Source organism: Phyllostomus hastatus, unplaced genomic scaffold (genome assembly GCF_019186645.2).
Source record: "Phyllostomus hastatus isolate PE091 unplaced genomic scaffold, TTU_PhHast_1.1 phas_contig_1048, whole genome shotgun sequence".
Taxonomy (NCBI): Eukaryota; Metazoa; Chordata; class Mammalia; order Chiroptera; family Phyllostomidae; genus Phyllostomus; species Phyllostomus hastatus.
In genome coordinates this window covers 1,284,656-1,312,504 of record NW_025333513.1, presented here as the reverse complement: position 1 = coordinate 1,312,504, position 27,849 = coordinate 1,284,656, and the positions used below count along the sequence as shown (strand labels likewise).

Here is a 27,849-nt window from a genome sequence, read left to right as displayed (position 1 = left end):
GAACCTCCATTTCTGCACCTATAAAGTGGGATGCATGATCCCCACTTTATCCCCAGACATGCAGGGGTGCTGTGAGGGTAAAGGGGTCACCTGTGGACAGGCACAGCCCAGGGGAGGGCATTCTGGGGAGGGGGAGAGTATTCTGGGGAGGGTGTGGGCTTTTGGGGACCCGTCAGAGCATCCACGGGGCTCAGTGCCTCTGAGCTGAGGCTGCTGTCTCTCCCCACCCCCCGCCCCGCCCCCCCAGGGGCCCTGGGCAGCAGCAGCCTTGCTCAGAGCTGCATTATTCATGGCGCTCAGCTCTGAGCAGAGGGAAATTTGCTGAGCGATCGACCTAATATCTTAACACAAAACCATTTAGGCAAAACGCCTTTGAAGCAAGAAAGGAGGAAAAAAATAGAAAATAAAACCAAGGTGTTTGGAGGCAGGTGAGGGCAGGAGGGGCAGGGGTGGGGGCACAGAGAGATGGCTGGTTCCTGGCCAGCCCCCCAGCCCCCACCTTTCCCCCACTCCCAGTGGTGAAAATGGAGGGAAATCACCCATTTCTCAGATCTGGTTCAGAGAAGGGGGAGTCTGACCCAGGACCGCTGAGAGTCATTCAGAATCCTCTACCAAGGAGCCACTCATAGAACAAGACCCCCAACCCCCTCCCCCATCTGTCCCCAGCTCCAGTGGCACACCTGGGGATGGGGTCACGTAGCAGCTTCTCGCCCCCTCCCGGCCTCACAGCTCCACAAGCTACCACAGCAGGCCCACCCTCTCCACCTCAGCTCGGACTCTCCATCCTTGAGCTTCCGTTGGTTCCCTCCCAGACTCTCCTGCTTCTTCCCCTGCCCAACCCCACTCAGCCCAGGAGCCCAGTTTCTCCTTCTCCATCTCCCAGAATGTCCCTGGTCCATCCCCTGCTGGAAATCACGCTGCCCACTGGGGCTCTCATCACACCCTCTCTGCTGGCACTTGCCGCCCCCTGCCTGTGCCACGGTCCACAATTCTCATGCTTCAGGGCATGAGGGCTGGAGCCAGCGCCTGGGTTCAGATGCCAGCTCTGTCTCTTCAGAGCTGTGTGACATTAAACAAGTTATTTAACCTCTCCAGGCCTTGTCTCCTTTTAATAAAGTATGAAGAATAAGTGAGTTAATACATGCGAGGTGCTTAGAACAGTGCTGGGCACATAAGTGGTCAGTGTGAGTTTGCCACTGCTATGATATTACTGTCAGTTTCCTCCAGCCCATAAGCCCTTCAGGGCAGACGGCGTCTTTCTCATTTCTAACTCCCTGGGTTGCAGCAGAGGGCCAGGCACAAAGTCAGTGCTGGCCAAACTGAGCCTAATTTCCAGCAATGCTGTCTGCCTGGCCTCTTCACCCCAGACCCCTTGGGAAAAGGAGCTGGCACTGGGCTGGCGCTGGGAAGTTCAGTGTGGGGCGTGGGACAAGGGCCCGGAGAAGATGACCTTTGCCAGCTCCACCCAGAGCAGGAACCAAGGCTCAGCCGGGCAGGGAGGGGCCAGGGTTAAGGGCCAGCAGCAGGCCTATGATTTGGCTTGAGAGGAAAAGGCAGCAGCAGGCCAGGATGAAATATTTAGGAGCCCACGTCCCCAGGAAGTGGAAACTGACAAGCAAAATGAAACGCTGCAGTGTAATCACCCAGGCACGCCAAGCATGTCTCCCGCCTGCAGCAGCCTCAGCACCCCCAGCCTGCCACAAGCAGGCACGGGGAAATGAAGTCCTCCCAGGCCCTCTCCCACACCAGCCCTCGCCCCCTCCTCTTTGGACTGGGCAGGGGGAGGAGTGGTAAACCACCCGCTCCTCCAAGCTGACCCTTTCAACAGCAGCACGGCAGAGCATGGTACTGCGTGTGTCCACAGCCATCCCTTCACCCACCAGAAAACGGGGCTGCTGACTGTGCCAGGGAGGGAAGACCCAGACAGTTGGGTGCGAGTGTGCCCAGACACTGGCCCTGGTGGAGGACGGCGGTGCGGGTAGTGAGGACAGCAGCGGACACGGGCCAGACCCAGCGTTTTGTCAGAGGCTGGTTTTCCAGAAACACAGGCAATAAAGCTGATGGACAAAGGTCAGGGATTGAGACCCAGATGTGGGCCGCAGGAGAGAGAGAGGTGCTCACCTCACCACACACACACACACACACACACACACACACACACACACACACACACACAACCCTGCCCCTCCCCAGGCTCTTCCAACACTGTTGGGGAAAAGCCTGCGGCCCCACAGCCTGGGGACCTGCTTGGCCAGATATGGTAGTGGAGCCACAGGGACCAGGGAAAGAGGGAAAGGGGACTCTACACCTGAATCCCTAGAGCAGCCTTGAGTAGGCTCAGGAGAGCACCTACGAGCTGAAGAGCTGGGGTGGGGTGCTCAGCAGACCCTCCTCCTGCACCAGAGCTGGGGTGGGGTGCTCAGCAGACCCTTCTCCTGCACCAGAGCTGGGGTGGGGTGCTCAGCTGACCCTCCCCCTGCACCAGAGCTGGAGGAGGGGCTAACAACTGCTAGTTTTTCTCAACAGGCACTTGGTGGGGACAACTTCTGATAGTGTAGAATGGTCCCATGTTGCAGTATAAGGGTCATCCTGGGAAGCTGGGCACTAAATGTCAGTATGGACCCATGCTGCAGTGGCATTTATGATGACACATAAATGCCCCAGAACTGAGAGCTCCTTTCTGATCTAAAGCGGGGCCCAGAGAGGAGCCCAGCTGCCCAAGGCAGTCCAGCACCTGCCACTCACACACGTGCTGCCAACCCCTCCCCGGGCGGACCCCTCAGGACCTCACCCCCTGCACTCACCCGCTGCCGTAGACTGTCTCACCACACCCAGGCCCATGCCTGCACACAGACCTCAGTCTACCTGGCCTGGCCCCTCAGCTCTCCACCAAACTTCCAATCCCACCCCACCACTCACCTCCCTTGAACTTTCAGGGGCTCTCACCTCCCTCAGGGCAAAGTCTAAGCACCTCGGGCCAATCCTGAGGCCCTGCAGCCTCACATCCCGAAGCTCCCACTTCCAACAGCACCTGCGGGTTCCAACGCACACCAGTGGTTCCCATCTCCAGACCTCTGCTCAGGCGGTTCCCTCTGCCTTTCTGCCCAATTGCCCTTCCCAAACTCCAAGTCAGCTCCTGTCTGTTCCTGAGGACTCAGCTCAGGCCCCCTCCTCCAGGAAGTCTTTGTGGGTGACCCAGGCTCCTTCACCACCAGTGTTCATAATGACCCCAATGCCTCAATCACTGCACTTAGCACAATGCATGGACATTATTGGACCGGATGAGAGATTTAGAAGCAGTTGTCTCCCATCAGCCTCTGAACTCGGGGAGATGGCCACTGCCGGGCCCAGTGCCAGGCATGGGGCAGTCACTGATTTAGCAACAATTTACTAAGCACCTCCCAGTGCCAGGCACTGTCCTAGACACCAGAGGTATAATGTAAGTACGAGAGACAGGAATCCTGCCCTCACGGCACAGACATGCCCCTATGAAGTGCACTGCAGATGCTAAAGAATGCAGCATGAATGGCTAATTAATTCATTAAGAGCTGACCTACTGTCCAGGTCTCCATGCTCCACCTCCAGCTCCTTCCCCTCCATCCTCCTCCTCCTCTTGTACCCCACTCATTCCCTTGCCCCCTCCTGTCCTTCCTCCCTGCCTTTCTCTCCACATACACACACACACACCCTGCTCCCCCGTTATTCCATGGCCCCTCATGTTCACGCAGCACTCCTCAATTGAATAATTTTTCACAAGTTCTCTCATTAGCTCCTCCCAGTCAGCCCACTCTTAGGTATTATATCCAGTGTACGGACAAGGAAACCGAGCCCCACAAGCCAGAGCCTAGTCCTGGCTGCCTTCACCTTCCCTTTGTCCAGCCTGTCCTCTCCCTCTCCGCTACCTTTCTCTCCCTCCTGCCTCTGGGGTGACTGGCAAGTGGCCCCCTCTCTCTTCCCTATCTGTACAATGGGGCGGGCAGGCAGCCTCTGAAAGATGGGACTCGGGAGCCAGCTTCCCCAGCTCCCCCATGCAGCCCCTCCTCTGCCCCCCTACATTTTTTCTCTCCCCCCCTCCTCTCTCCTCCTGTTTGTGACTTTGTCCTCCTGCCTCTCCCATCCCAAGGCCTCCCTCGGGCCCAAGATGTCTGCAAAATGGTGGTTAGCTTTCCTTCTGGCTCATTAAAAATGAGAATTTGCATAGAATATCCATATGATCATTCTGTCTACAGCAAAACAGAGCACAGACATAATGCAGCACACGAGATGGGGAGGAAGAGGAGGACAGGCACAGTGAGAGGGAGACGCCCCTCGAGGGTGAGGCCTCGGAGGCAGCCCCTCGTCCCTCTCTCCTGACCTGTCTGACGGCTCATTCGCCTGCTTTGGTCATTCTGACAACAACCAACAAAGTGGGGACTGCACTTATCTCACTTTGAAGATGGGGAGACCGAGAGCTGGAGAGGAACTGTGGCTTGTCCGGACGCACACAGCAAGCCCATGGCAGAGCGGGGCAGCGTCCGGCCACGGCTGCTCACCCCCGCCCCCGCCCCTGCCCCCTCCATGGGCCCACTACCCTCTCAGGAATGCTGCCCCTGGTCTCCGTGGGAAGGAGGCGGCATGGAGAACCAAATTCGGTCACACAGCTCCCTTACCCAGGGCACCCTCCCCCTCCCCTGGCACTGCCCGGCCCACCCCCCGCATCAAGGCTCTCCTCCCACCGGCCCCATCTCCCACAACAGCTCAGTCAGATGCAGAGATTTTTGGAGACAACTGCTTCTAAATCTCTCACCCCAGGTATGAAACTGCCCTCAGACCTGCCTCATCCCAGGTGTGAGACCGCACTCGGACCTGCCTCATCCTCAAAAGGATTTATGGCAGTGCCCAGAAATAAGCATATTTGGCTAAAAAAAAATTGATTAGCAAAATCAAGGGAAAGGGATCTGCGCTTTGCAGGTGAGGCTCCCGCTCTGCGCCCACAGACTGCCCGAGAACTGCAGAAATGGCCATTTGCTGCCCACCCGAGGAGACCAGAGCTGCGCCCTGGGGGGATGCCGCTCTCCGTGGTGCTGAAGCCGCGGGCCCGGGTGACACCCTGCCCTTGGCTCACACATAACCTGAGAGTTAAGTCCAGTGGACTCCAGCTTCAAAGCACACCCCAAACCTGCCCCTCCTCACCACCCCACCTTCCTCATCCGAGTCTCCTCTCCTCTCACCTGGACGGCAGCAGGAGCCTCCTCGCTGGCCTTCCTGCCTGACCCCTGCGGTCTATGCCCACACGACAGCCGGCACGATCCTGCTACACCCAAGTCCGTTCACGTCCCTCATCTGCACACAGCCCCCTGGTGGTCCCATCTTACTCAGAGCAAAAACCAAAGCCCTCTGAGTGGCCCAGAGGTCCCACGGGATCTGCCCTTCTTCTTCTGCCTCTCTCCCCTCACGCATTCTGCCCCTGCCGCTCAGCTGTTCCCCAAATGCCAGGCATGCCCCCACCTCGGGGCCATTGCACTTGCTGGTCCCTCTGCCTGGGGCTCCCTCCCCCAGACCTCCACAGCTCTCGTCCACACTGTGTCGCTCTACAGAAAGGCCTTCCCTGACCACCTGCCACTTCTGTCCACTTCTGTTGCACTGTTCTTCTTCATGATAAGCTGTATCCTCAATGTCATGACTCAGTGCCGGGCACACAGTAGGTGCTTGGTAAATGCTCATTCATCAAATGAATGAGTTACCGTGCTGAGGGGGGGCGTGCAAGGGCTGAAGAGCAGGAGAAAGGACTGCCCCCACCCCCCCACCCCGCCTCGCCGGCACAGCCCCGTGGAGCAGACTGTGTAGTCTGGAGGCCTGGACTCTGTCCTTCAAGTGCCTGAAAGCCCAGGAGCATGAGATGAGCCAGCATCGACCAAAGGAGTGCCCACCAGGGGACACAACCTCCCCACCACCCAGGCCTTTATGCCCACTTTTAGGCGGGACCCCTCATGGGCCCATACAAGGCCCCACAAGGCTGCAACTCCCGTCACACACTCACGCCCTCCCCATCACAGGGCCTGCTCTGCCTCCTCCCTCCCGGGCCCTCTGTGGGGCACGGGTGCTCCCAGGTCCATCCGTCTGACGGGAACCAGCGCTTCCCTGGAGAAGCCGGGCGGTTTGGGAGGGGCACAGACCTGAGGGAAAACCCTGGCTCTGCCACTGACAAGCTGGGGGGGCTTGGGCAAGCCCTCAGGCAGCCCAGGCCACGGTCAGTCCCCCTGTAAAATGGGGACAGTTTCAGGGCAGCCATGCAGGAGCCAAGGTGGAGCCAAGGCTTAGCAGCTTCTGTGAGGACAGTTGATGGGACGTTCCCCAGAAATACGAACATTAAAACAAAAGGCGCAGTACAGGGCTCTCACAGACCAGGCTGGCTGAGGGGCCCGTGCACAAGGCAGAGCCTGTGGGGCTCAAAGGCTCTGGAGAGGACCGGTGGGCAGACACAGAGAGTGACCAGGGGAAAGGGCAGTGACCATCCCCACCCCCAGTCCACGTTCAGGAGCCCACTGAAGACCGTGCAAAGCCCTTCCTGGGAGTGTCGATCAAGAAGTGGAGATTAAGGGAAGGGAAGTGACTTTCCCGAGGACACATGGGAGGAAGCCATGCAGCTGAGACAGGGACCCCATACAGGACAGTCAGGAGCCACAGTGGCCAGGAGCAGAAGCCTCAGGTGGAGAGGGAAGAAAATGGTGAGCTTTCCGGGCCCGTCCAGAGCTGCAGAGAGTAAGGGGGTGGGACTTGCTTTGGCTACATCTCCAAGGAGCTCAGAGTGGGGCACATGGGGTGCTGGGGACCCTACCTCCGGTACAAAAACAGGTCAGAGGGCTTCCAGGGGAACGGAAGAGGTGGGCGGGAGAAGGTCAAGGGCGTGACCGCTTGCTCTTTAGCAAAGGGGGAGGAGTGGGAAGGGACCCCCGTCACAAGAGCCTGGGAGGACAGAACCCTGTGTGCTTCCAGTGAAGAGGCTCAGGTAAGGGGAGGGGGAAGACACAAGGGCGAGAAAATGAACTTGAGGAAAACGGGGTTTAAACCACGTTCAGAGGTTTATTTGACACAAGAATCAGAGGTCAAGAAACTGAAGAGGCAGAAGGGGCTGAGGACACAGGCTGCTGTGGCCATGGCCACTCTGTGGGCTCAGGTCTGGGCCCACGGGCAGCAGACACGCTGGGAACCAAAGGCCAGCCCCGTGGTGCCGGACCTCTGCGTGGCAGGTAGAAAAGCCAAGGGTGAAGGATGTGAAGACCCACATCATGGCGGATCTCAAAGGTCCCCTGACACATCACCTGCACATTGGTGATGAAACTGAGGCTCAGAGAGGGCAAGCGACCAGCCCAGGTCACACAGCCACCCAGACATACAGCCAGGACTAGAGCTGGGCCAGCCTCCCAGCCCAGGGCCTCGGCCCCCTGCACTCCAGTCAGTGACGATGAAGCCCACACCTCCGGCAGCTTAATGCCCAGTGCAGCCCGGCCGTGCCACGTGCTGTACACGTAGGGACTGTTCAGGGCGCACGGCAACCTGGGAGGGAGGCGCTGTCCACACCCACTTCACCAGATGAGCACTGAGGTCCAGAGACCCTGCGTGCCTGCTCGAGATGGTGCGGCTCAAGGTGGCAGAGCCAGCGTCCAGGCTCTTCAGCACGGCACTCTGCTGCGCCACCCAGAATGCCACACAACAGCATTCAGAAGGCCAAAGCCACAAAGGGGCTGCAACTGGCAAAGGGAAGTTGTTTTTAAGCCCAAAGAAATCTTCAAACATGTGCCACAAAGGAGGCCAGTGAAAGAAATGGCTGCTTCCTGCCCAAGAGGGAAGGATGAAAAGCCAGAGCAACAAGGGCTGGGCATCTAATATCCTCCTCCTCCGGTCACTCCTGTCCAGCCGAGGCGCACTCAGGTGCCCCCATCTCGATGAGCCGGGGCGAGCAGACCGGAGTCGGAGAGAGCTGGAAAGGTGGCCTGATGACACCCAGCCCAGGGCACTCACAGCACTGAGAGGTGGCAGTGCGCTGGCACAGGCCGGAGTGGCAGCAAAATCCGGGCAGATGGGCGAGGTCCCGAGGTGGGCCAGCAGGCACGGGGTTCTTCTCTACAGCAGGACACAGAGGGACCTGGCAATCACCGAGCAGCCACACCCACGCTGGCACCTCGCTGTCTCCTACTGCAGCCAGGGGACGTGGCCAGTGTGTGATGGGCCTCGTGGCTCAGCGGGAGGTGCCCACGCCAGGTCCACTTGATTTCCACCCGTGGGAGAGTGACAGGTGGCACAGGGGAACCAAGGACGCGATGGATCTCGGGCCCAGGGTGGCAGGGCTGATGAGCTGGAATGGTGGGGGCTGGCGGCTGGGTGGGCCCTCTCCCCTCCCTGGCCCTTGGAGAATGCCTGGTCAGTGGGCAGGGCGAGCTGGCCGGGTCCCTGGGCAGTGAGTCCAGGGGGCGACTGGAGGGAGAGTCCAGAGGCCCCTCCCTACAAAGGGGCTACAGGCCGTCCCACTCTCATAAACACTGCACCCGTGGCAGGACCCTCCCTGCTTCCAGCTCCCCGTGCGCCCAGCTGAGGCCAGCGCCATTTCACCGGGCTCCTCCCCACGCAGCCCAGATCCAAAGGCCAGGCCCTGAAGTGCCATATCTGACCACATTCCCTCAGGCCTTGTGGGACAGTCCGTTTTCCAGCACTCCTCTGAGAGAAGCATCATCCTAAGTAAGTAGTTTTCTGTGAATGTCGGTATTTTCAGAATGAGCCGGAGAGGTGGGGACAAGCCCTGACGGGCCTTTGCTTACAAGAAGAATGCCTGGGCTCAGGCCTCGCACTCCGAGGACACAGCCCGTCAGTGTCAGAGCCAGGCCCTGGAGATGAGCTCACATGCCCACCCTACCACGAAGGAGGAAAGGGAGCCCCAGGGGGCAGCCCCACCCCCAAGGGCACAGGGTAGGGCATCCGATCCCTTGTTTGTTCATTCTACAAACACCTCCTGTGGCCTGGGTGGGCTGTCAGTGGCGAGGCTGAGGCACACGGAGCTGTGAGGTCCTGTCCCTCCCCGGCCCCAAGGAGCCCAGAGTCAAGTGCAAGGGACAGAGGGAGAGTTCTTGGGCACTGAGCTCCCAGGCGGCGAGCCCTGGGGAAGATCCTCCCCACCCAAGAGAGCAACTCCGCCTGGGGAGTAGCTCAGGGAAGCCTGTCCTCACCTGGCAGAGAGGACGCCTGGCCCTGAGCGGGCTGGGCGCAGCAGGCAGAGATGGCATGTGCCCATACAATCTCTTGGGAAAGCAGGCACAACCCAAAGTGCCAGCAGATTTTTAAGTACAGGGTTGGGCCCTGGTCAGGGGGCTCAGTTGGTTGGAGTGTCATCCCATGCACCGAAAGATTGCAGGTTTGACCCCTGGTCAGGGCGCATACGGGAAACAACCTACGTCTCTCACATCCATGTTTTCCTGTCTCTGTCTCTTTCTCCCTTCCTCTCTCTAGAACCATAAACATATCCTTGGGAAAGAATTATTTTTTAAAAAAAGGGAACTTTTAAAAAACACAGGGTTGGCCTAAAAGACTCTCTGCCCAGCTCCATTTCCCATTGGTCCCTGTCCCACAGCCACTAGGGCAGGCCAGGCACCTCACCGGGGTCCCCCTGCCTTGTTCACACCTACCTCCAGACTCCTGCTCCTGCTGTTGAGTAGTTGCTTATGCCCTGGCTGGTATGACTCAGTGGATTGAGCACCAGCCTGCAAACCAAGGGGCTGCTGGTTCGATTCCCTGTCAGGACACATGCCTGGGTTGTGGGCCAGGTCCCCAGTGGGGGCGGGGCACATGACAGACAACCACACATTGATGTTTCTCTGCCTCTCTTTCTCCCTCCTGTCTAAAAATTAATTAGTTAATTAATTAAGAATTTCTGTCCCCAGTATCTCAACAGAGGCTTACAGATGGCAGGAATCTCAGTGGGGAAGGAGGCTGAGGACCCAGGGCTGCCTGCCCTCACCCCAGATGCCGATGCTCTGCCAGCCTCCACCTGCCCTTCTGCCGGCTGGGAGCAGCTTCGAAGGCCCAGGGTGGGAGGAGGGCTAGAGAAGTGAGTGGCTGGGGCCTGGGTGTTGTGACCAATCATCCACTCCACAGACACTTACTGAGCAACTACTATGTGCCAGTCAGGGACTGTGCTAGAGGCTAGGGATGCAGCAGAGACCAAAAGAGGAAAAAACAAAACAAAACAAAAAAAACACCTCTGCCCTGGCAGACCATAAACGAAGACTGACTTGTCAAGTGTTTTAAAGAAACAGAGCAGGGACAGGGAGATGGAGCGTAACAGGTTGGGGTTGAGGCTGTGTGGGATACAGCGGTCAGAGGGTCCTTTCTGCAGAGGGGACACCTGGGAAGATACCTGAATGCACTAAGGGCGTGGGCCACACAGATATCCAGGGAAAGAGCTTTCCAGACAGAGGGACCAGCCAATGCCGAGGGCCAGAGGCGGGCTTGTGCCTGCAGCGTCCCAGGAGCAGCGAGGGGCTGTGGGGGCCGAGCGGAGGGACAGAAGACGTGGAAGGAGACGCAGTCAGAAGGTGAGGGGGAGGCAGCAAGCAGGGCGGTGGGCACTCTAAGTGTCCGCCCCTCAGGGTTTCTGGGTCCTAGGGGTGCCCCAGGGCTCACCTCTCCTCCTGGTCTCCCAGACACACGAGCACCCAGAGGGGCCGGCACAGCTCCCTCCAGCTGGCCAGGCTCTGCCCCCCACCGTGCTCAGAGCCCCCAGGGGACTGGGGCTCCGTTCACAGCACAGCAGCTGCGTGCGGAGCTGTCACACAGCCAGCCTCGGGGCTCAGGCTGTGGCCCTGCCAGGCCCCGTCCACGCCCGTGCCGAGGGGGCCGCACTGGCGGGGCCAATCAAACACCACTCTGAGGCTCGGCCCCGGGAGCTGGGGCTGGGGTCGGACTAGCAACAGGCTGCCCCTCGGCATCTCTGGAATATCAACGGGGGTGCAGGGATACAACAGGATGATCAGGCCTTGGAACTCCCCACCATCCGAGGGACAGGATGGCTCCAAGGAACAGGCCTGGGCCCCCATGCCCCTTCTTGCCACACCCAGAAAGGCCATCTAGTCCCCCCGCCCGGGAAAGTGGGCCCAGATGTGCCCAGGGTGCTGGAACTGCTCACTGGAGAGGACCAGAACCAAGCCCCCAGGGGCCCCGTGGAGAGGCCCCTGCTATCTTGAAGCTCTATGCCAATGTCTCAATCTACGCTGGGCTCAACCCAGGAGCTCCCCGCCTAGACACCAGAGCTGGGTTCTAGTCCCAGCTCTCCCACGTTCTACTTGTGTGGCCTTGGGAGAGTGACATACCCTCTCTGGCCTCCATTTCCCCATCTATAAAATGGGCACAATTATGCTCCCTGTAGGTCCCGGAGCCCACCACACAGCAGGTGCCTGGGACATGCTGGCCGAGCTCTCACCACAGCCCCGATGTGCACCCTAAGCCTGGTGGGTGCACCCCCCTCCGCCCCGCTCCCCGACGCTCCTCTGAGCAGCTCACTGATTTATACCTCAGAGGACAGATCAATACAACATACGGCCAAAGGCACCTTCAATCTTTCTCGGGGATTAGGCTACAAGGTACAGCGGCCTCTTTCCACTGACCATTCAATTCTGATCTCTATTTGGCCAGCTGGAGCATGGCTTTCTCTCTCCTTTTCTTTTCACTCATCTACCGACGGTCCCCCCAAATCAAACTCATTTAGCAGGCCGGGCGACAACAGGAGGGTCTGGAGGCGTGGGAAGTGCAGCCGTGGGAGGCCCAGCCCTCACCATGGGATGGGGAGCAGGTGGGAGGGTGCTGGGGGGCGCCGGTGCCAGGGCAGGGGTGCCCTTGAGCTGGGGGCTCTGGGAGAGTGGCTAGTTCTCTTACTTTTCTGTAAGTCCTTAAAAATCTTGAGGAAAATAAATTGTATTTATTTTCTAACTACCCAATGCCTGAGTAGGTGCTTGTGAAAAATTAGTTTCAGATAAAATGCAGTACCCAGACCTCACACATATCTCCTGCCTCCCCAGCTCTTAACACCGTGTGTGTATGTGTGTATGTGTGTGTGCATACGTGAGTGTGTGTGCGCGCACGCACGCATGCACGTGCCCTGCATAGGGCCAGTCCACAAGGGTCTCAGTCAGCACAGCGGGAAACAACAGAAGCTAGAGTCACAAGAACACAAGAGCAGTTAGCACCCCTAGTCCTGGAGCCAGACTGCCAGGGTTCAGATCCCTTCTCTACAAATAATGTGTGTGTGACCTGCTGCCAGTTATTACTTGGCCTCTCTGTGCCTCAGGCCCTCCCTGTAAAATGGGGTGTCTACCTCACGGGACAGAGCAGAATACCCAGGACAACGGGGTAAGCCAGGTACTCTGCCTCTCTGGACACATGTGAAGGGCTAGAAAGTATTGGGGGTGCTGTAAGTCCCTTAGTGTAGGGGCTAAACTCTAAGATGCTGAACTTTCTGTCCCTGCCCCCATCCGGCACCTTTGTCACCCAATCCTGCAGAGGTTGCACCTTGAACAGAAAGGCAATGGGCTTACTTGGAGGGGGCATGGGCCAGCCCAGAGTCTGATGCACACAGCCAGAGGGAGGGGGCTTTTGCACTGCACCACGGTGTGACACAGTCACCAGGAGTCTTGGGGAGCTGCCCCCCATCTGGCTGGAGGTGGGAGTGGGGCTGGCCAGCCCTCCGTCCTTCTGCCAGCCCAGCTGCTAGAGCGGGCAGTGGCCCGGAGCCACAGCCATCCGTCAGCTGCCACCCCACTTTCACCCGCCGCCCTCTCCACCAGGTCGCAGGTACCCAAGTGGCTTTGGCTGTACAATTAAAGGGGCTTATCCAAGATTTATAGTGGGATTATGCCCAAAGGGTGTTACCAACACCAGCCTCTAGACACTGGTCCTTAGAAAAAGCAATTAGAGTCCGTGGTTATATGGGCATAAACACAGAGGCGCCACCCCCCCCCCCCCAGGCCATGTGTGCTACAGGAGCTATTCGGAGAAAAGGCCTCGGGAGAGAGGGCAGAGGGGGCCCTCCCTACCGGAAGGTGGGTCTGCCAGGAGGAGGAGGGGCCCCCCACTGCCCTCAATCAGTCGTCCCTCCAGGCAGGGCTCACCCAACTCAGGGGGAGCCCCCCCGCCCAGGGCCCAGCACCATAGCCCCGAGGAGGCTGCCCTCCCCCGGCTGGGCCACCGGAACAGACCCCCTCGGAGGCCCAGGTTTCAGCCTGCCCAGGTGTTAAACCCCTGTTGTTTCCCTCTTATCGCTTGCTAATGCCAAGAGCTTTATCACTGGAGCTTCTGAAGCAATTAGGAAAAGCAGGGAGCTTAACCAGGGAGAGGCAGCCTGTGGCAGTGGGAGGAGCCCGAGGAAACTCACACTTTTCCACAGTCCTCAAATCCCACCCCCGGGGCACCCATTGCACTGAAGCCCGAGCTGAGACAGAGACAGCGGTGAGATGTGACTCCCACAGCCCCCGCCCCCCACCCCTACCAGACTGTTCAGTCTTAGGGACCCCGAGTTCCCTACCTTCCAAGAACCTGCTGGCCCCGAGGCCCCCTTAGACAAGGCCACCTCCGACCACCCTGTCCCCTCCTCTCTGCCTGAGGACAGCAGCTGTTACACCAGCTCCCACGGCAGGAATGCTGACCGTCCCCCTGCGTCGGTCTCACCTGCAGAAGTCCTTCACGTGCAGCCCCGCCCCCAGGAGTCACCCAGCTGCCTGGCACAGCCACAGCCCAGTCCCCGGTACTCAGAGGGGGGACCGAGGCCCACAGGGGGCACGGCCCAGGGCAGGCAGAGCCCCCAAGCAGGACCGGAGCAGGGCTCTCGGCCAGTGCTCACCGTTGTGTTGTGACCTCCCCCCGTCCCCGAGCAGGACCCTGCAGATGGCGCCTGACTCACCGTCCTCTCGGGACTTCTGGATGAAGGCCTCCACGCCGCTCTCGCCGTAGCTGCCCTCTGAGGCCAACGTGGACACGTAGTTCCACTTGAGGGCGCGGACGATGTCCACCATGGCCTGGGCCTGGTACGTGTCCGAGGGCACCACTCGGGAGAAGAAGTCGTAGCGGCTGTTGTCGCTCAAGTCGGGGGCTGTGGAGGCGTAGCTGATCTGGGGGATCTGGGGGTGAGAGGGGCCACTAATGGGGGTGGTTGGCACCCTCACCCTGCCCAGCCAGCACCACACCCCTATGCACCGACCTTCCTCCGGTCCCACGGCCCAGCCCTCCCCAGGGGCGCGGCCTCCTCTGATGCTGGGGAGACCCTGGGACACGGAGGAAACTGAGGCCCAGAGAGAGGTTGGGCAGGGGCTTGGCCGGCCCTACCCCCGGCTCCAGCCCGGGGTCCCGATGCCTCCCACCTCCAGTCAGATCCTGTGCTCTGGGCCCCCCTGCACCCAGCAGAAGTGAGGCTGCATCAGAGTGAGAAGTAACTGTCTTGTCGGCCTCACCGTCCTCCAGAAATCTCCCAGCAGCCTCGGCTGGGTCAGGTGGCTGGTGGTGCCCCAACAGCACACATGTACATGCCACAAAGTCATCAGGAACCTCACACACATGCACACATACACGTGTGTGTATACACACCCCAGGGCCTCTGGGCCAGGGGTGTCCAACCTTTTGGCATCTCTGGGTCACCTAGGAAGAAGAATTGTCTTGGGCCACACATTAAATACATTGCAACACGTAATCTTGAAAAAATCTCATAATGTTTTAAGTTTATGATCTCATTAAGTTTATGATTTTGTATTGGGCCGCACTCACAGCCATCCTGGGCCACAGGTTGGACACCCCTGAAACAGAGGGAAGATTCCAGCTGAGGAAAATCCCCGGGTGAGTGAGATGGTTAGGCCTAGGGGTGCGGTGGTCTGAGGGTCATGAGAGGGAGCCCTGAGGGGTCACTTGGTCCATCCCCTTCCCCCAGGTAGCCCCTAGGTCACCACCCAGCAGAGTCCTGTCCGCACAACTCCCTCCGGGCCCAGGCTCCTTCCTCCTGCCGGGCTCAGAGGAGGCAGAGCCCAGGCTCCAGCCCCTCCAGCCCCACCCTCCCATGGATGGTGCCCCAGGAGGCCATTGAGGGTGGGGCCTCCGGGAAGTCCCTCTCATTATAGCCTGGGACCCAGGACCCAGAGGGGGAGGAGCCCACCAGGCCCACAGCCTCTCCACAGCAGACTCCAGGCCTGCTGCCCAGCCCCTGCTCCCCCAGCTGTGGAGCACTTTCCAGGCCACAGCCCCCACCTGCCCATCCCTGGGGAAAGGTGAGATGCAGAGCCCTTAAGCGCCCCTTCCTCCAGTGGCTGACGACACCACCCCCGAAGGACCTGGAAGGGCCCGTGGACCCTCCTGCACCTTCCCTCCTGCCCGGCCCTCACTCACATCCCCAGAGTGCTCCTCACAGTCCTCCTGCTGCCCCAGGCCCCCGGGGATGCCCTGTGCTCACCATTACTGCCTCTGTGCACACCAAAATGTGCCCTTCCTGCGTGCCCTCTGCCAAGCCCTCAGCTGACCAGGGTGGCAGGATGCAGGGGTCAGCATACCGATCTGGGTTGATGTCAAATCTAACATTTATGTCCCTAAGGAATCACTAACATTCAATCTTGCCAAAAACAAAACCAAAAAACTCGTGGCCAGAGCTTCAATCCCTGTGAAAACTGAGGGTGGGAAAACATTCTGGGGGCAAAAGGACTGGGGTGTCCCCTGGACAAGTGGTTGCCCACCTAGCCTATGCCTGCACCCTATCCCCAAGGAGGGTTGGAGTGCGCCTTCCACTGAGGATCCCTCTTACAAAAAGGGCAGGGCCCCGCTCAGCCCCTGCAGTGCCCCAGCAGGCCCCTCCCTGGGAAAGGACCAAGTCCCTGGGAGGCCGGGGGAGGGACAAACAGACGACCGGTATTCCGGATCTTCGGAGCCACCCTCTCCTTGCAGTCCTGTGGTCTTTGTAGAATGGTATGCTCTGTGTCAGGGGTCCCCGACCCCTGGGCTTCGGACTGGGCCACGCAGCAGGAGGCGGGCAGCAGGTGAGTGAGCCAGTGAACCAGTCCTGGAGCCAAAAAGGCTGGGGACCGCTGTTCTACGTCATTCACTGCAGCGCTCGCTGCAGCAGTGACACTGTGGGAACCACCTGGTGAAAGAAGCTCTGGCCATGTGAGGAACGCCCTGCAGCTGCAAAAAGGGGCGTGCACAACCTTCCACGCACAGCCTTCCACGCACAGCCTTCCACCGCGGCTCTGGACCACTCTCTCGGGCCCAGCGTAAACACAACACGATAGAGAGGCAGGGTGCAGACCTGCTCACTGCATGAGGGCCGTGAACACTCAGCTGTAAACTCTGGGGAGGGACCCGGGCGCTGGGCGGGGTTGGGCAGGGGCCTTTCACCTGGTACCTTCTGCACCTTTTGCGTGCAGCTCCACACGAACATAGCTCCTGTTTAGAACACAAACTACATTTGAATCTTGGTGAGCATCTTTTCCTGCCTGAGATGGCACCCTCTAAAATGTAGACTCTGATTGTCTCATTGACGGTTCATTTAAAAAATATTACTGGTTTTGAGGTCTGGTAATGACATTATAGTTGCAGTTAGCTGGTTGTTGAGAGCCCCTGTGTCTAGAGCAGCGTTCCTTAGCCTCGGCACTATTAATACGTGCTTTGGGGAGACCGCTCTTTGTTGGGGGCTGTCCTGTGCATTGTGGGAGGGTTAGCAGCATCCCCTACCCACTAGACGCCATGGCACACCCCCCCTCCAGCTGTGACAACCGAAAACATCTCTAGACGTTGTCAAATTTCCCCTGAGGACGGCACTGTGCCCGCTGAGACCCACTGTCTTAGAGACACGCTCCAAACCGGCTGGGGATGAAGCGACCCGATGAGGTCGGGGTGCCCTTCAGAGGACCCGGGTGGGAGAGTGGGGGTGAGGGGGCAGCCCGGCCAGAGCTGGCGCCTGTGCACGGCACGCCTAGCAGCGCTCCGGCCGTTTGTTGTGCTTTTGCACGTGTCTGAAATGCCCTTGTTTTTTAATTTGTCAATAAAACAGAACAAAATTAACGCCGCCTCCAACTCACTGCTCTGGACGGAAGTCCCAGAGGCCAGAGCTGGGGCTGGAGAAGGTGGCGGAGGTTGCTGCGGGACCGTGGGGCAGCCTTCCGACTGGCCAGGCGGAGACAGCAGGTCTGTCCCTTTGTTCGGTAGCTCGTCCCGCCCGCCCTAATCACACACCCAGGAACCCGGCCTCCTGCTAATTAGAAGACTGGCTCCTACTTCTGCAGTTCTCTCCCAACACAGCCCAGAATCAAAGGAGGCCCCGGGAGGCATGGGTGCTGGTGGCAGAGCAGGCTGGAGAAGCACTTCCACTCTCCCCGCTCCCTCCTTCCACACCGCCTCCCGCCCCCACTCCCACTCAGGCACTCCGCCCGGCGGGGTCAGCAGACTGACCGACACCATCCAGTTGTCGGGACACAGAGCCCTTCCGGGGAGCCAGGCTGCCCGCAGCGTCAGATCCACACCTGTCCACTCCCCATCCCACCCCCACTCCCCAAAGGGTAGCAGGGCCCAGGGGCCCCTAGCACCCTTCCACGTGTCCCCTCTGCCACATCGCTCAGCTCCAGCCCTCCCGAGCTCCCTGGGGGTGGTTTCAGGCAAAGACTTGGAGCTACACAACTCGGCCACCACCCGCTGGGAAACCTCAGGGAGCCACTGCACCTCTCTGGGCCTCCCTCTCCACGCCGCCAAACGGGAACTTCCTGATCCTGGTCTCTGAGGCCGTGAAGGCCTCGAGCATGAGAAGCCCTGGGGCAGAGCCGCAGGCAGCAAGCACTCTTGTGGGAGCTGTTGTCCCGTCTTCCTCTTGGAAGCCCTCTTCCCTTGCCCCTGACTTTTTTTACTCCGGGACTCTCCCCCACACCCACCCCTCCCACCTCCAGCTCTCAGCGCAGGCTCTGCAGTCCAGAGGTCTGCTGTGCTTGAGGAGGTCTGCAGTCACGCACCTCCCCCTCCTCAGGGGCTGACACCTCCCCCTCGGAGACACTCCACCCCTCCCCCACCCTACCCCAGCCCGGTGTGGGGTGGGAGAGAGCCAGGGGCTGCCCAGGGACACCATGGGCAGGGTGACTGCAACAGTGGCCCGGGTGGGCCTCTGATGTCCCCCTCAGCTCTCACTATCTCCACAGCCCAGCAACAGCAGGGGGTGGTGGGGGGGACAGGGCGGAGGAGGGTCTGGATTAACATTCTCCTCAGGGACGCTCCTCTCCTCCCACAGCAGCAGCGTGAGAGGGAGGGAGGGGGGAGGCAGCCTGCCCACCCGCCGCCAGCTCCTCCCTCTCCGCCTCCCCACTGCCACAACACTTCGAGCACCTACTGGGTGCCGGGTGCTGTTCTAGGTGCTGGGGACACAGTGCCTCCTGCCACAACCTCGGAGGGCGAGAACCAGCAAGGACCCAGATTCCAGCAGTGCTCGGCCAGCCACACGGGTCCTGCTCTAGGTCCGTCTGTCTGTCTTTCTCTTTCCTCCCTGTCCACAGAGCCCGTGACCTCATCTCCTCACATCCACTCTTCCCTGTGAGGCAAACCCCAGCTCAAATTTTGCCTCCTCCAGGCAGCCCTCCCTCTGCCTTCATCCTCCACAGAGTCTGCTCAGACAGCCCACAGGATGGAGTCAGGCTGCTCCAAGGGCACCAGGCACGTCCCCTCAGGTGCTGGGATGCTTGGTCTGCTTGTCAATTCAACAGGCCTTCTAGGCACCCCACTGTGCTGGGCAAGGCCACGTGGGGTTTGTGGGGAGCAGAGGAAGGGAACTGGATTGACCCCAGTCCCAAAATTAGTGACCCCTATTGCATTGTGGGGGACGCCCTGGGGAGGGGCACGTGGAACTCCCTGAGTGACACACAGTGTGTCTGCAGTTGGCCCCAGTGGAGCCTCACTACGGAAGGGCTGAGAGATTTGAAGGGGGAGGGCACCCACTTCTTCAGAGACAAGCAGGTTCATGCCATGTGTGGAAAGACAAAAGCTGCCTCCAGGCTTGAGCAACAATGAACGTGAATGCCAAGTGCACGTGTGTGTGTGTGTGTAGCACAAACATGCACACACACGCACACACAGGGGCATGTGCCCTGGGCACACGAGTATGCAGCACACTCATTTACTCTTCCCAAAAAGTCACCGAGCACGACCACCTACCAGGTGTGGTGCCGAGTCCTGGGGTGAACAGTGACCGCTGCCCTTGTGGGGTGCCCAGTCTGGATGGAGACAGTGGCGGAAAGGTGACTCGGAGCTGCTAATGGCGTGGAGGGTCCGGGAGGAAACAGAAGGAAGGGGAGGAACAGGACGCCATCACACAGAAGGGCCAGGGACACCCCCTCTAACAAGGTGACTTCTGAGTTGAGACGCCAGGAGACAAAGGGGAAAGCCATGTGGGTATCTGAGGGAGGGCATTTCATGCAGAGGGAGCAGCCAGTGCAAAGGCCCGTGTGCACATGCACATGTGTGTGTAAGTGTACATGTATTGTGTCCACACATGCACATGTGTTCAGGGCCTGACTCTCTTCTCGGCTGCCGGGCTGACACACCCACCCAGGTGTGGTGACGCTGGCCGCGCCCACAGGGCCCACGGCTGGGGCTCAGGGTCACCAGCTCCCGGGCCAGCGAGGTCCGAGGCCCCGAGGGCAGCCAGCCCATGCCCCCACCACCCAGAAGAGGAGGGGGGCTGGGAGGGGGTCAGCCTGCCCAGCGCTCAGAGCCCACTCAGGGCACAGTCTCCCAGGGCCAGCGCTTTGTTCACGGCTCTTCAGAACACTCGGGCAGGAGCCCCACCCCGACCTGCACAAGGCTGGGTGCCCTAAGCCAAGTGGCTGGATGTGGACGGCCTCCACCATGGATACCCCAGGGCCACGGGACAGAAACCCCAAGCCACTTGTTGTGAGCTCAGTGATTGAAAACACCTCCCCTTCCCTTTCTTTCCCTTCCCCTCCCTAATGCTGGCACAGCACTGTAAGCTTCCAGCACATTCTGGAGCCAGCCTTCCCAGGGCCATGCAGCCCAGCTTTGCCATCCTGTGCAACCTCAGAGGAGCCAGAGGCCTCTCTGGGCCGCAGTTCCCTGCCCTCTAAAGGAGTCACAGGAACAAAGAGAGGACCGTGTTAGTGAGCACACACAGTGCTTAAAGCATAGGGCCCTCCACAAATGCTAGAGATCATTACTGAGAGGGAGGCATGGCTCTGGCCCTTGGGCCCGTTTTACAGACTGAGGGAAGCGAGGCCCAGAAAGATGGGAACGCCCACTGAGTGTGAGAGCCAGGCGGTACCAGGAACAAGGCACGTAGGGTGGTCTGCCTCCCTGTTCGCCACCTAAGTCCGGGCTACAGGGCCGGCTCACAGACCCAGCTGACTCCGCTTCTTCTGTTCTACCACAAGCCAGGCCAGACAGCCAGAGTGAGGCTGGGATCCTACGGCTACCTCCGCCGTCAGCCCAGCCCCCGCCAGGGCCCACATGGACCGTGGGACCCCAGCTGCCCTCCTGTATCCCCTCACCCAGGGAGCAGGGACCCTGCGTGGGGCCGTGCAGACCCTGGAGCTTGGCTGCCTGCTCCTGGCCTCTCTGACCCTGGCTGAATGCGTGCCGGGCTCTTGGCATTGGCTGTTCACAGATAAAAGGCAGCCAGGCTGCCCTGACTGGTGTAGCTCAATGGATTGTATGCTGGCCTTTGAACCAAAAGGTTGCCGGTTCAATTCCCAGTGAGGGCACATGCCTGGGTTGTGGGGACCAGCAGGGGTTCATGAAAGGCAGCCACATATTGATGTTTCTCTCCTTCTCTTTCTCCCTCCCTTCCCCTCTCTAAAAATAAATAAATAAAATATTTTTTTAAAAGAAAGGCTTTTAGGTACATGGAAGCTATGCAGGCAGGAGTGTGTGGGTTAGAGAGAAGGCCAACTTCCAAAAGCCCAGCCTGCACAGTCAGGGCTGAGGGGCACCGTCCCCAACCCCTGACACCTCTTGCCCACCTAAGCAGGGGGCCTTTGCTGCGAGACACAGTGCCCAGAGGGGCAAGAGGTGTTGCCATTGGAGGGTGGGTGGAGAGAGGGTGTCTCACCAAGAACTGGGCACACACCCTCTGTCCACCAGATGCGGAGAACAGGATGTAAATAACCCACCTTCAGAGAACTAGCTTGGGGGTGGGGCTGAAAAAGGAGGTCCTCAGAGCGGAACGCCTCCAGGCTGAAGAGCTGGGCTTGGGGCAACCAGGGATTCCTGGGGCCTTGCAGGGGAGCTACAGGGAGAGCCCAACAGCCCAGCGCCAAGGAGGGAGTCAGCCCTGACCAAGCCCGCTGTGACAGGTCCAAGGGCAGATGGCAGGAGTGCCCCACAGCTTAGGACAGTCCTCAGGAAGCCTCAGATACCCACAGCCCATGGGGGTGCCCCACAATTATCCAGGAACAGAGAAGGGAATTCCAAAGTTTGGAAAGCAGTGGAGGGGGCGTCCTGGACAGGGCACTGGGCTGGGGTCTAGGTGGCCTTTGGAAGGGCTAGGATAGAGCCCAGATAGAACAGTCTGCCACCTGCCCCACTGCCTCCTCCAGGGCCACATGCTGGGGGCCTTCCCCACGCCTGCTGAGCCATTTGGGGGCTGCTGGCCACTTCCCCCCAGACCCCCTGGGAATTCAGGCCAGGCTGGCCTGGGCTACTCACTTCAGGACACCCTCACCAGTCAGATCGTGTTACTCTGCTCTGCGGACACAGACTGGCCACCGACTCCCAGACGGGCATCCCACACTTAGGGGCCTGGCCTGGGGCTGCAGACCTGCGCCCCAGGGCCACCGACTGCCGGCCCGGCCCCGGCTAGCCTGCCTGACTCCCCGCCCAGGGCACGTAGCCTTCCAGGCTCTGCCCCTCCCCAGGCCTGGGCGCTGGGTGGCCCTGGTGCCCTCTGCCCTGTCACACAGGCCCCTTGCTGTCACACTGTGGCCTGCAGCATTTTCCCATTGGAACTGGGAGGTGGACATGAGAGTCTTCGAGGCGCAAAGGTTCTCAAAAGACAGTGAAATTTGCCCATGAGGCCCATGCAGTCCCTTCGCCTCGGCTGCTCCCATGGCCCCAACCTTCCTCCCCACCCACACTCCTCAGAGACCGCTGGTTCCCTCATGAATCCACTCCCTCAGTGACGGCTTACTGAGCACCTGCTGGGCGCCCTACACAGTCCTCAGCACTGGGGCACACACACGGAGAGAAACCCCTGCCATCAGGGAGCCCACGGTCTAGTGAAAGAACAGATAAGGAAGGAGGATGCACAGAACCAGCGGTGGGTGCCGGCCCTTAGACAACCGCCTCTCTGCTCTCTGCACCTGGCAAAATCCGACTCCCTGCCCCCAGTAGGCTGGGGCCATGTGACACGTTCTGGCCAATGAGCTGGGAACAGGAAAGACCATCCCTTCAGGCCAGAGCCTTGCACTGTGGCTGTGTGCCCCTGCCGGGCTCACGTTCCCTCTGCAACCTAGAGCAGCCCTGTGGCCAACCAGCCCGGTCCCTGAGCAGAGGGGCAGGGCGCCCAGCCGCGCACCTCAGCAGGTACTGCACGTGTGCACTTCCAGCCACCGACCTGGGGGCGGCTCGTTCCTGCAGCGTCTGCTCACTGACATGGCAGACACGGTGGCACAGGGCTCTTGCTCCCAGAGAGCCTGGACGGCTCCTCTCTGCCTCACACGCCTGGACGTGTCAGGCTCGCACTCACCACAGGCCAGGAGGGCCGAGTGGAATCAAATCCACCCAGACAGACACGTGCACACACACAGAGCGCATTAGCACTGTGAGCACTCACCCGGAGTGCTCCCTATGTGAGTGTCCCTATGCACAAGAACTGACCTAAGCGGTTTCATGTGCCTTAACACCTTCAGTCTGACAGCAACCACGTAAAGCAGGCCCTCTCAGTCTCCCCATCGTCCCCCAACTGAGGCACAGAGAGGTGTGGTGATTTGTCCAAGGTCACCAGCCAGCGAGTGGCTGAGCCAGGATGTGAACGCACAACTAGCCCACAGCCCATGCCACTAACTGTCACGTAAAACCTGTCTCCCCTCACACAAGTGAGCCACACACGTGTGCGTGCGCACGCACACGCAGACTCTGAGGGTGGGAGCGGCAGCCTTCAGTGACGAGAAGGGCCGCCCACACCTCCTGCGGGGCAGGGTCCTCCGGGTGGCGGCGGCGGGACGGCCAGCCCCACTCCCCCGGTGCTCAGCCCACCCCCACTCCCGGCTGTCACCCCGAGGGCTGACATGGCCCATCTGTCTCCAACACCAAAGATCACATGCAAACCTCTGTCTCCCAGACGAGATGAAATTGATTTAATTAGACGTTCTCTCATCAAGCCTTTTGGACCCAAGCTTTTAATTAGGATCACCAACTCCACCCACGGCTGCAGGAGGGGGCTCATGGCCACTGACTCCTCTCCCTAAAGCCACAGGCACAGCCAGCATGGGTGGGCACCTCCATGGCCAGCAGTGCCCCACTGGCCAGGTCACAGGGCCCCTCGCCAGGCCCGCACCCATCCCACCCTGCAGCACGGCCCCAGAGTCACAAGTGGCCCCTTTGCTCCCCTGACGTCATAAGGGGAAACAGCTGTGGAGGGGCTCGCACCGCCCTGCAGCCAGCAGAACTGGGGCACTTCGGTGGGCAGGGATGGAAAAGAGAACAGGCCTCACTTCTTCCAGCAAAACTCACGTGCCAGCCTTCCTTCGGGAGCCCAGCCAGGTGCTAATAAAATGCCCTTTTCGGCTCAGTGTAGGGAGAGCTGTCAAAATGAACAGCAACGCCTGGCATTTGACCAGAGCATCTCTGCACACATTTCCTCCGACCTCATCTGCAGCCACTGCCGTCTCAGCCACGCCGTCGTGGCTCCAGCCACACCGGCCCCCTAGCTGTGCAATGGACATGCCAGGCACGCTCCGCCTCAGGGCCTTTGCCCTGGCAGTTCCCTGTGCCGGAATGCTCCTCCACCCAGATGGGCATTCGGCTCGTTCCCTCGCTTCCCTCCCTTCAAAAGCGCTCCAGTGTCACCCTCTCAGGGGGCCTTCTCCCTGCCGGCCAGCTGACCTAACAGCAGCCCTGCCCCTCCCCCGTGCTCACCCCCACTGCAGCCTGCTTTGACCCCACACAACGGTCACTTTCTAAAATGCTCTGCATTTACTCACTTACTTCCTCACCACCCACCTCCCCCTGAAGCACAAGCTCCACGAATCCAGGGACCGTCTTCTCACGGCTGTGCCCTGGGGCACTGGGCACAGGGCAGACGCACCATGAACCAAGGGGCCGCCGCCGTCCTTCCACACAGCCGGCTTGAGGATGAGCTCCACCATGCCGTGAACATCACGGGCGGGTGAGGCTCAGAACCCTGGGGCCCTACTGAGGCCACAGAGCTGTCAGTGGCAGAGTTCTGACTCCCATGTGGGCTGACATTCCCCGGGGGCAGCCACAGGCACAGCTCTGCGGGAAGGGGGCCGCCCCACGGCAGCACCTGGCACAGGGAAGGAGCTCTCGTGGCTCCTTCCTCCCTCCCCAAGGCTGGAGGTGAGGGGTCCCTCCAGCGTCCCTCACCTCCCCGGGCCTGCCCCGCCACTGATTGGGAGAGCAAGCAGACACTTGGACCAATCTCCGGGCCTGTTCTGAATTATGTGTTCCTGGAGAGAACCAGCCAGATGCAGGCAACAGGCCTTTGAACAAATATTTCCCCAGAAAGCACTTTATTCGGTCCCTTGTCTCACCCTTTTAAACATGATGTTTTCTAGGTGCCCCGGAAGAAAAGGGGAGCTGGCCGATGAGGCTGGAGAAGAGGGGCGCGGCGCGGAGAGCCTGGGCCGGCTGGCAAAGCAGGGCTCTGACGCCCTCAGAGAAATGACCGCAGGTGAGCGCCAGCTGAGAGCAAGTGAAACCCTCGTCAGCACTTGTCCTACATCATTGGCAAAATGTAGATCAATAAATTATACTCATTTTTGTAGGTTTTACATGCTGACTCCATCACCTTGTCAAGGATGATACATGTGGGGGAGGCCAGGCACGGGGAGGGGGAGCGGAGGCCCGAGGAGGAGGGCAGGGACCTGGGGGAGCCCCAGGGGCCCACAGCGCTGTGCCCCTCATCCAGAAAGGGTCCAAAGCCCTGGTTTCGGAGGCGAGAGGCAGGCCGCTGCACCTGCTGCCTGGCTCTGTGACCGTGGGTGAGTCACCTCTCCCATGGGCCCCCGTCTCATCGGCCGAGTGGGCGCAGGTGGTGAGACTCTGGGCTCTGTCCTCCCCACTGCAGGGCTCACGTGCGGGAGTGGGTGTCACAGAGGCTTGGAAAGAGGGGAGCAACCAGTGTTCCAGCTCTGTCCATATACCAGGTACAGCAGTCAGCGAACCCAGCCTCTCCTGCGCCGATCCCCAGCCCCGAGGCGGGGAACCCCATCCCAGTTCACCCAGGAGGAGGCACGGTTCAGAAAGCTGAGGGACACACCCATCACCAGCACTGACGTCAGGAGCGGCACCTGGGCCCACCTGGTGGCAAATCTGGGCTTTTTGTCTTCTTTGAGTTTATTGGGGTGGCATTGGGTAATAAAATTATACAGGTTTCGGGTATATGATTCTATAATACATCATCTGTATATTGTGTTGTGTGTTCATCACCCCAAGTCACGTCTCCTGCCATCACCACTCATCCCCCCTTTTCCCTCTTCTACCTCCCCTACCCCCTTTCCTCTGGGCATCGCCACGCTGTAGCCTGTGCACAGCTGGGGTCCGTCCATGCTCAGGGAGCTGGCAGTGCTGGGCCGCTCCCCTGTGCAGGGCGCCAGGGGCTCGGGACCAGCCCCAATGGCTGCAGTGCCAGGGGGCCAAGCTGAGGATGCAGCTGGGTAGGCACTGGGGACAGGTAACTGGCTGGGCCGGGCCGGGCACCTTGATGACTGGGCAGGTGGCATCAAGCAAGAGGCTGCTCAGGTGTGAGTGCTGACACGAGGACCGCAGCCCAGGTTTCACCAGTGCTTCCCAGGGATTATCTCATCCACCCTTCTCCAATAACCCTGGGCGGTGAACACTACTTACTACCTTCATTTCTCAGATGAGAAAACTGAGGCCCAAGAAAATGCAGAAACAAAAAGCACACAATAAGTGGCAGTTGGAGTTGGACCCAGGGTGCACTGACTCCAGCACCTGCGCCCTCTCCCCCAAAGCCCGCCTGACTCTGACCCACTCCCCATTCACTGCTGCCTCGGGCACGTTGCCCAGCCCACCCCGCGCCCGACAGGCAGCTAGGGGTCCATGCCCAGCCCTCCCCCACCCCTTGAGCATGCTGCTTCATATCTCTGTGCCTCAATTTCCACATTCTGTTTAATGGGGGCTTAATGATCCCCACCCCACTGGACCCACAAGGAGAGGACAGAGGGAGGGGCTTCCACACTGTGGGAGTGACATCCAAAAGCCTCTTCCACAAAACAGGCCGACCCACCCACAGGCTGCAGCACTGGGACCATCCCAGAGAGAGGGTGCCCTGGGGTGTCTATGTGACTCCGGTGTCCCGCTGACCATTGGCACACACCAAGGGCTAGCAACAGGGCATGGCCAGGCCAAGAGGAAATGCCCCACAGTCTGCCTAGCGCGCCCCCAAGTTAAGTTAATGTCCGCACTGTGTACCGCCGACTCTGTGGCAGTACAGCGAGTGCATTAACACTACTGAACTCGACCCGATAAAAGTCACAGCACCATCCCTCCAGCTAACTGACTTCACACCCAGGCCGAGCCACAGCCGGGCTGGCAGGAGGAAGGCCCCACTAGAGCTCTGGGGCTTTTGCTGGGGAGGGGCCTGAGCCCTGGGCAGGGACGAAGGCAAAACTAGCCCGGAAGGAAGACTCAGTCAAGCAGGCAAGGCCAGGTGACCCCCAGGACCGAACGCCAGGCTGTGGCTTGTGGGGGGGGGGTCCTGGCCCCAAGCCCTCCAGCCAGTCCTCCACTCACTTGACACCCCTCCCTGACGCAGCACTCGACAACCACGCAGACCCCCCACTTGGCAGCCCAGCCCCCCTCTCCCAGTGCCCTCCTTCCTCCCAGGCAGCCCCTCCTCAGCCTCCTTGCTGGTCCTGCCTCCTTACCCTGACAGACCCTGATGACCCCAGGGCACATCCCCCAGCCCGTCTCTCTCTCCACTCACTCCTGGGCCACCCACAGCGGATGACACGCCCCTGAACTCAGGCTCCCACCCGCTGCCTGCTCCCTGTGGTCAGCAAACGGGCATCTCAAACTCCCAAGACCCAGGGCTGACTGAGCCCCGGACCCCCAGACCCTGCCCGAGTCCTTCCCAGCCAGACCAACGTCGGACACAACCACGACTCCTCTCCTCTCCCAAACCGGATTTGTCAGCAGCCACTGCTGGCTCCACCTTAGAAACAGAACCAGAACCCACACGGCTCCTCCTCTGCTGCTACCACCCTGGGCCTGACGGCAGGCAGGTCTCCACCCCCACACATACCACCCACCTGCCACACAGGCACAGTCCACCGCTCACCTGGCAGCCTGAGCAACCTGACTGAACCCCCAGGTAGATCCAGTCCCTCCTCTTTTCAGGAGCCTTCCATCTCAGCCAGGGCGAAAGCCAAGGTCCTGCTACGGCTCACCAGGCCCCAGCCCACATTCCCCCGCAGCCTCCTGAGCCCATACCCCACTGCCTGCCCTGCTCGCTCTGCTCCAGCAGCTCCAGCCTCCATGCTGTTCCTCCCAGCACACCAGGCAGGACCCACCTCAGGGCCCTTGCACAGGCTGTTCCCACTTATCACCACTTACAACACTATACATGTCATTCACGTGTCCTCTTGATCCTCTGCCTCCCACTGG

At 60.1% G+C, this 27,849-nt stretch overlaps 1 protein-coding gene across 3 annotated transcripts in view; it reads right to left on the bottom strand.

Moving 5' to 3' along the window:
- Positions 1–27,849, bottom strand: part of GRM4 (glutamate metabotropic receptor 4) — a 109,528-nt gene that overhangs the window by 44,655 nt on the left and 37,024 nt on the right. For all 3 annotated transcript variants that reach the window (XM_045835167.1, XM_045835175.1, XM_045835185.1), the window contains one exon: positions 13,922–14,138. In XM_045835167.1, the coding sequence (XP_045691123.1) occupies positions 13,922–14,138 (217 nt within the window). The remainder of the gene's footprint in view (positions 1–13,921; positions 14,139–27,849) is intronic.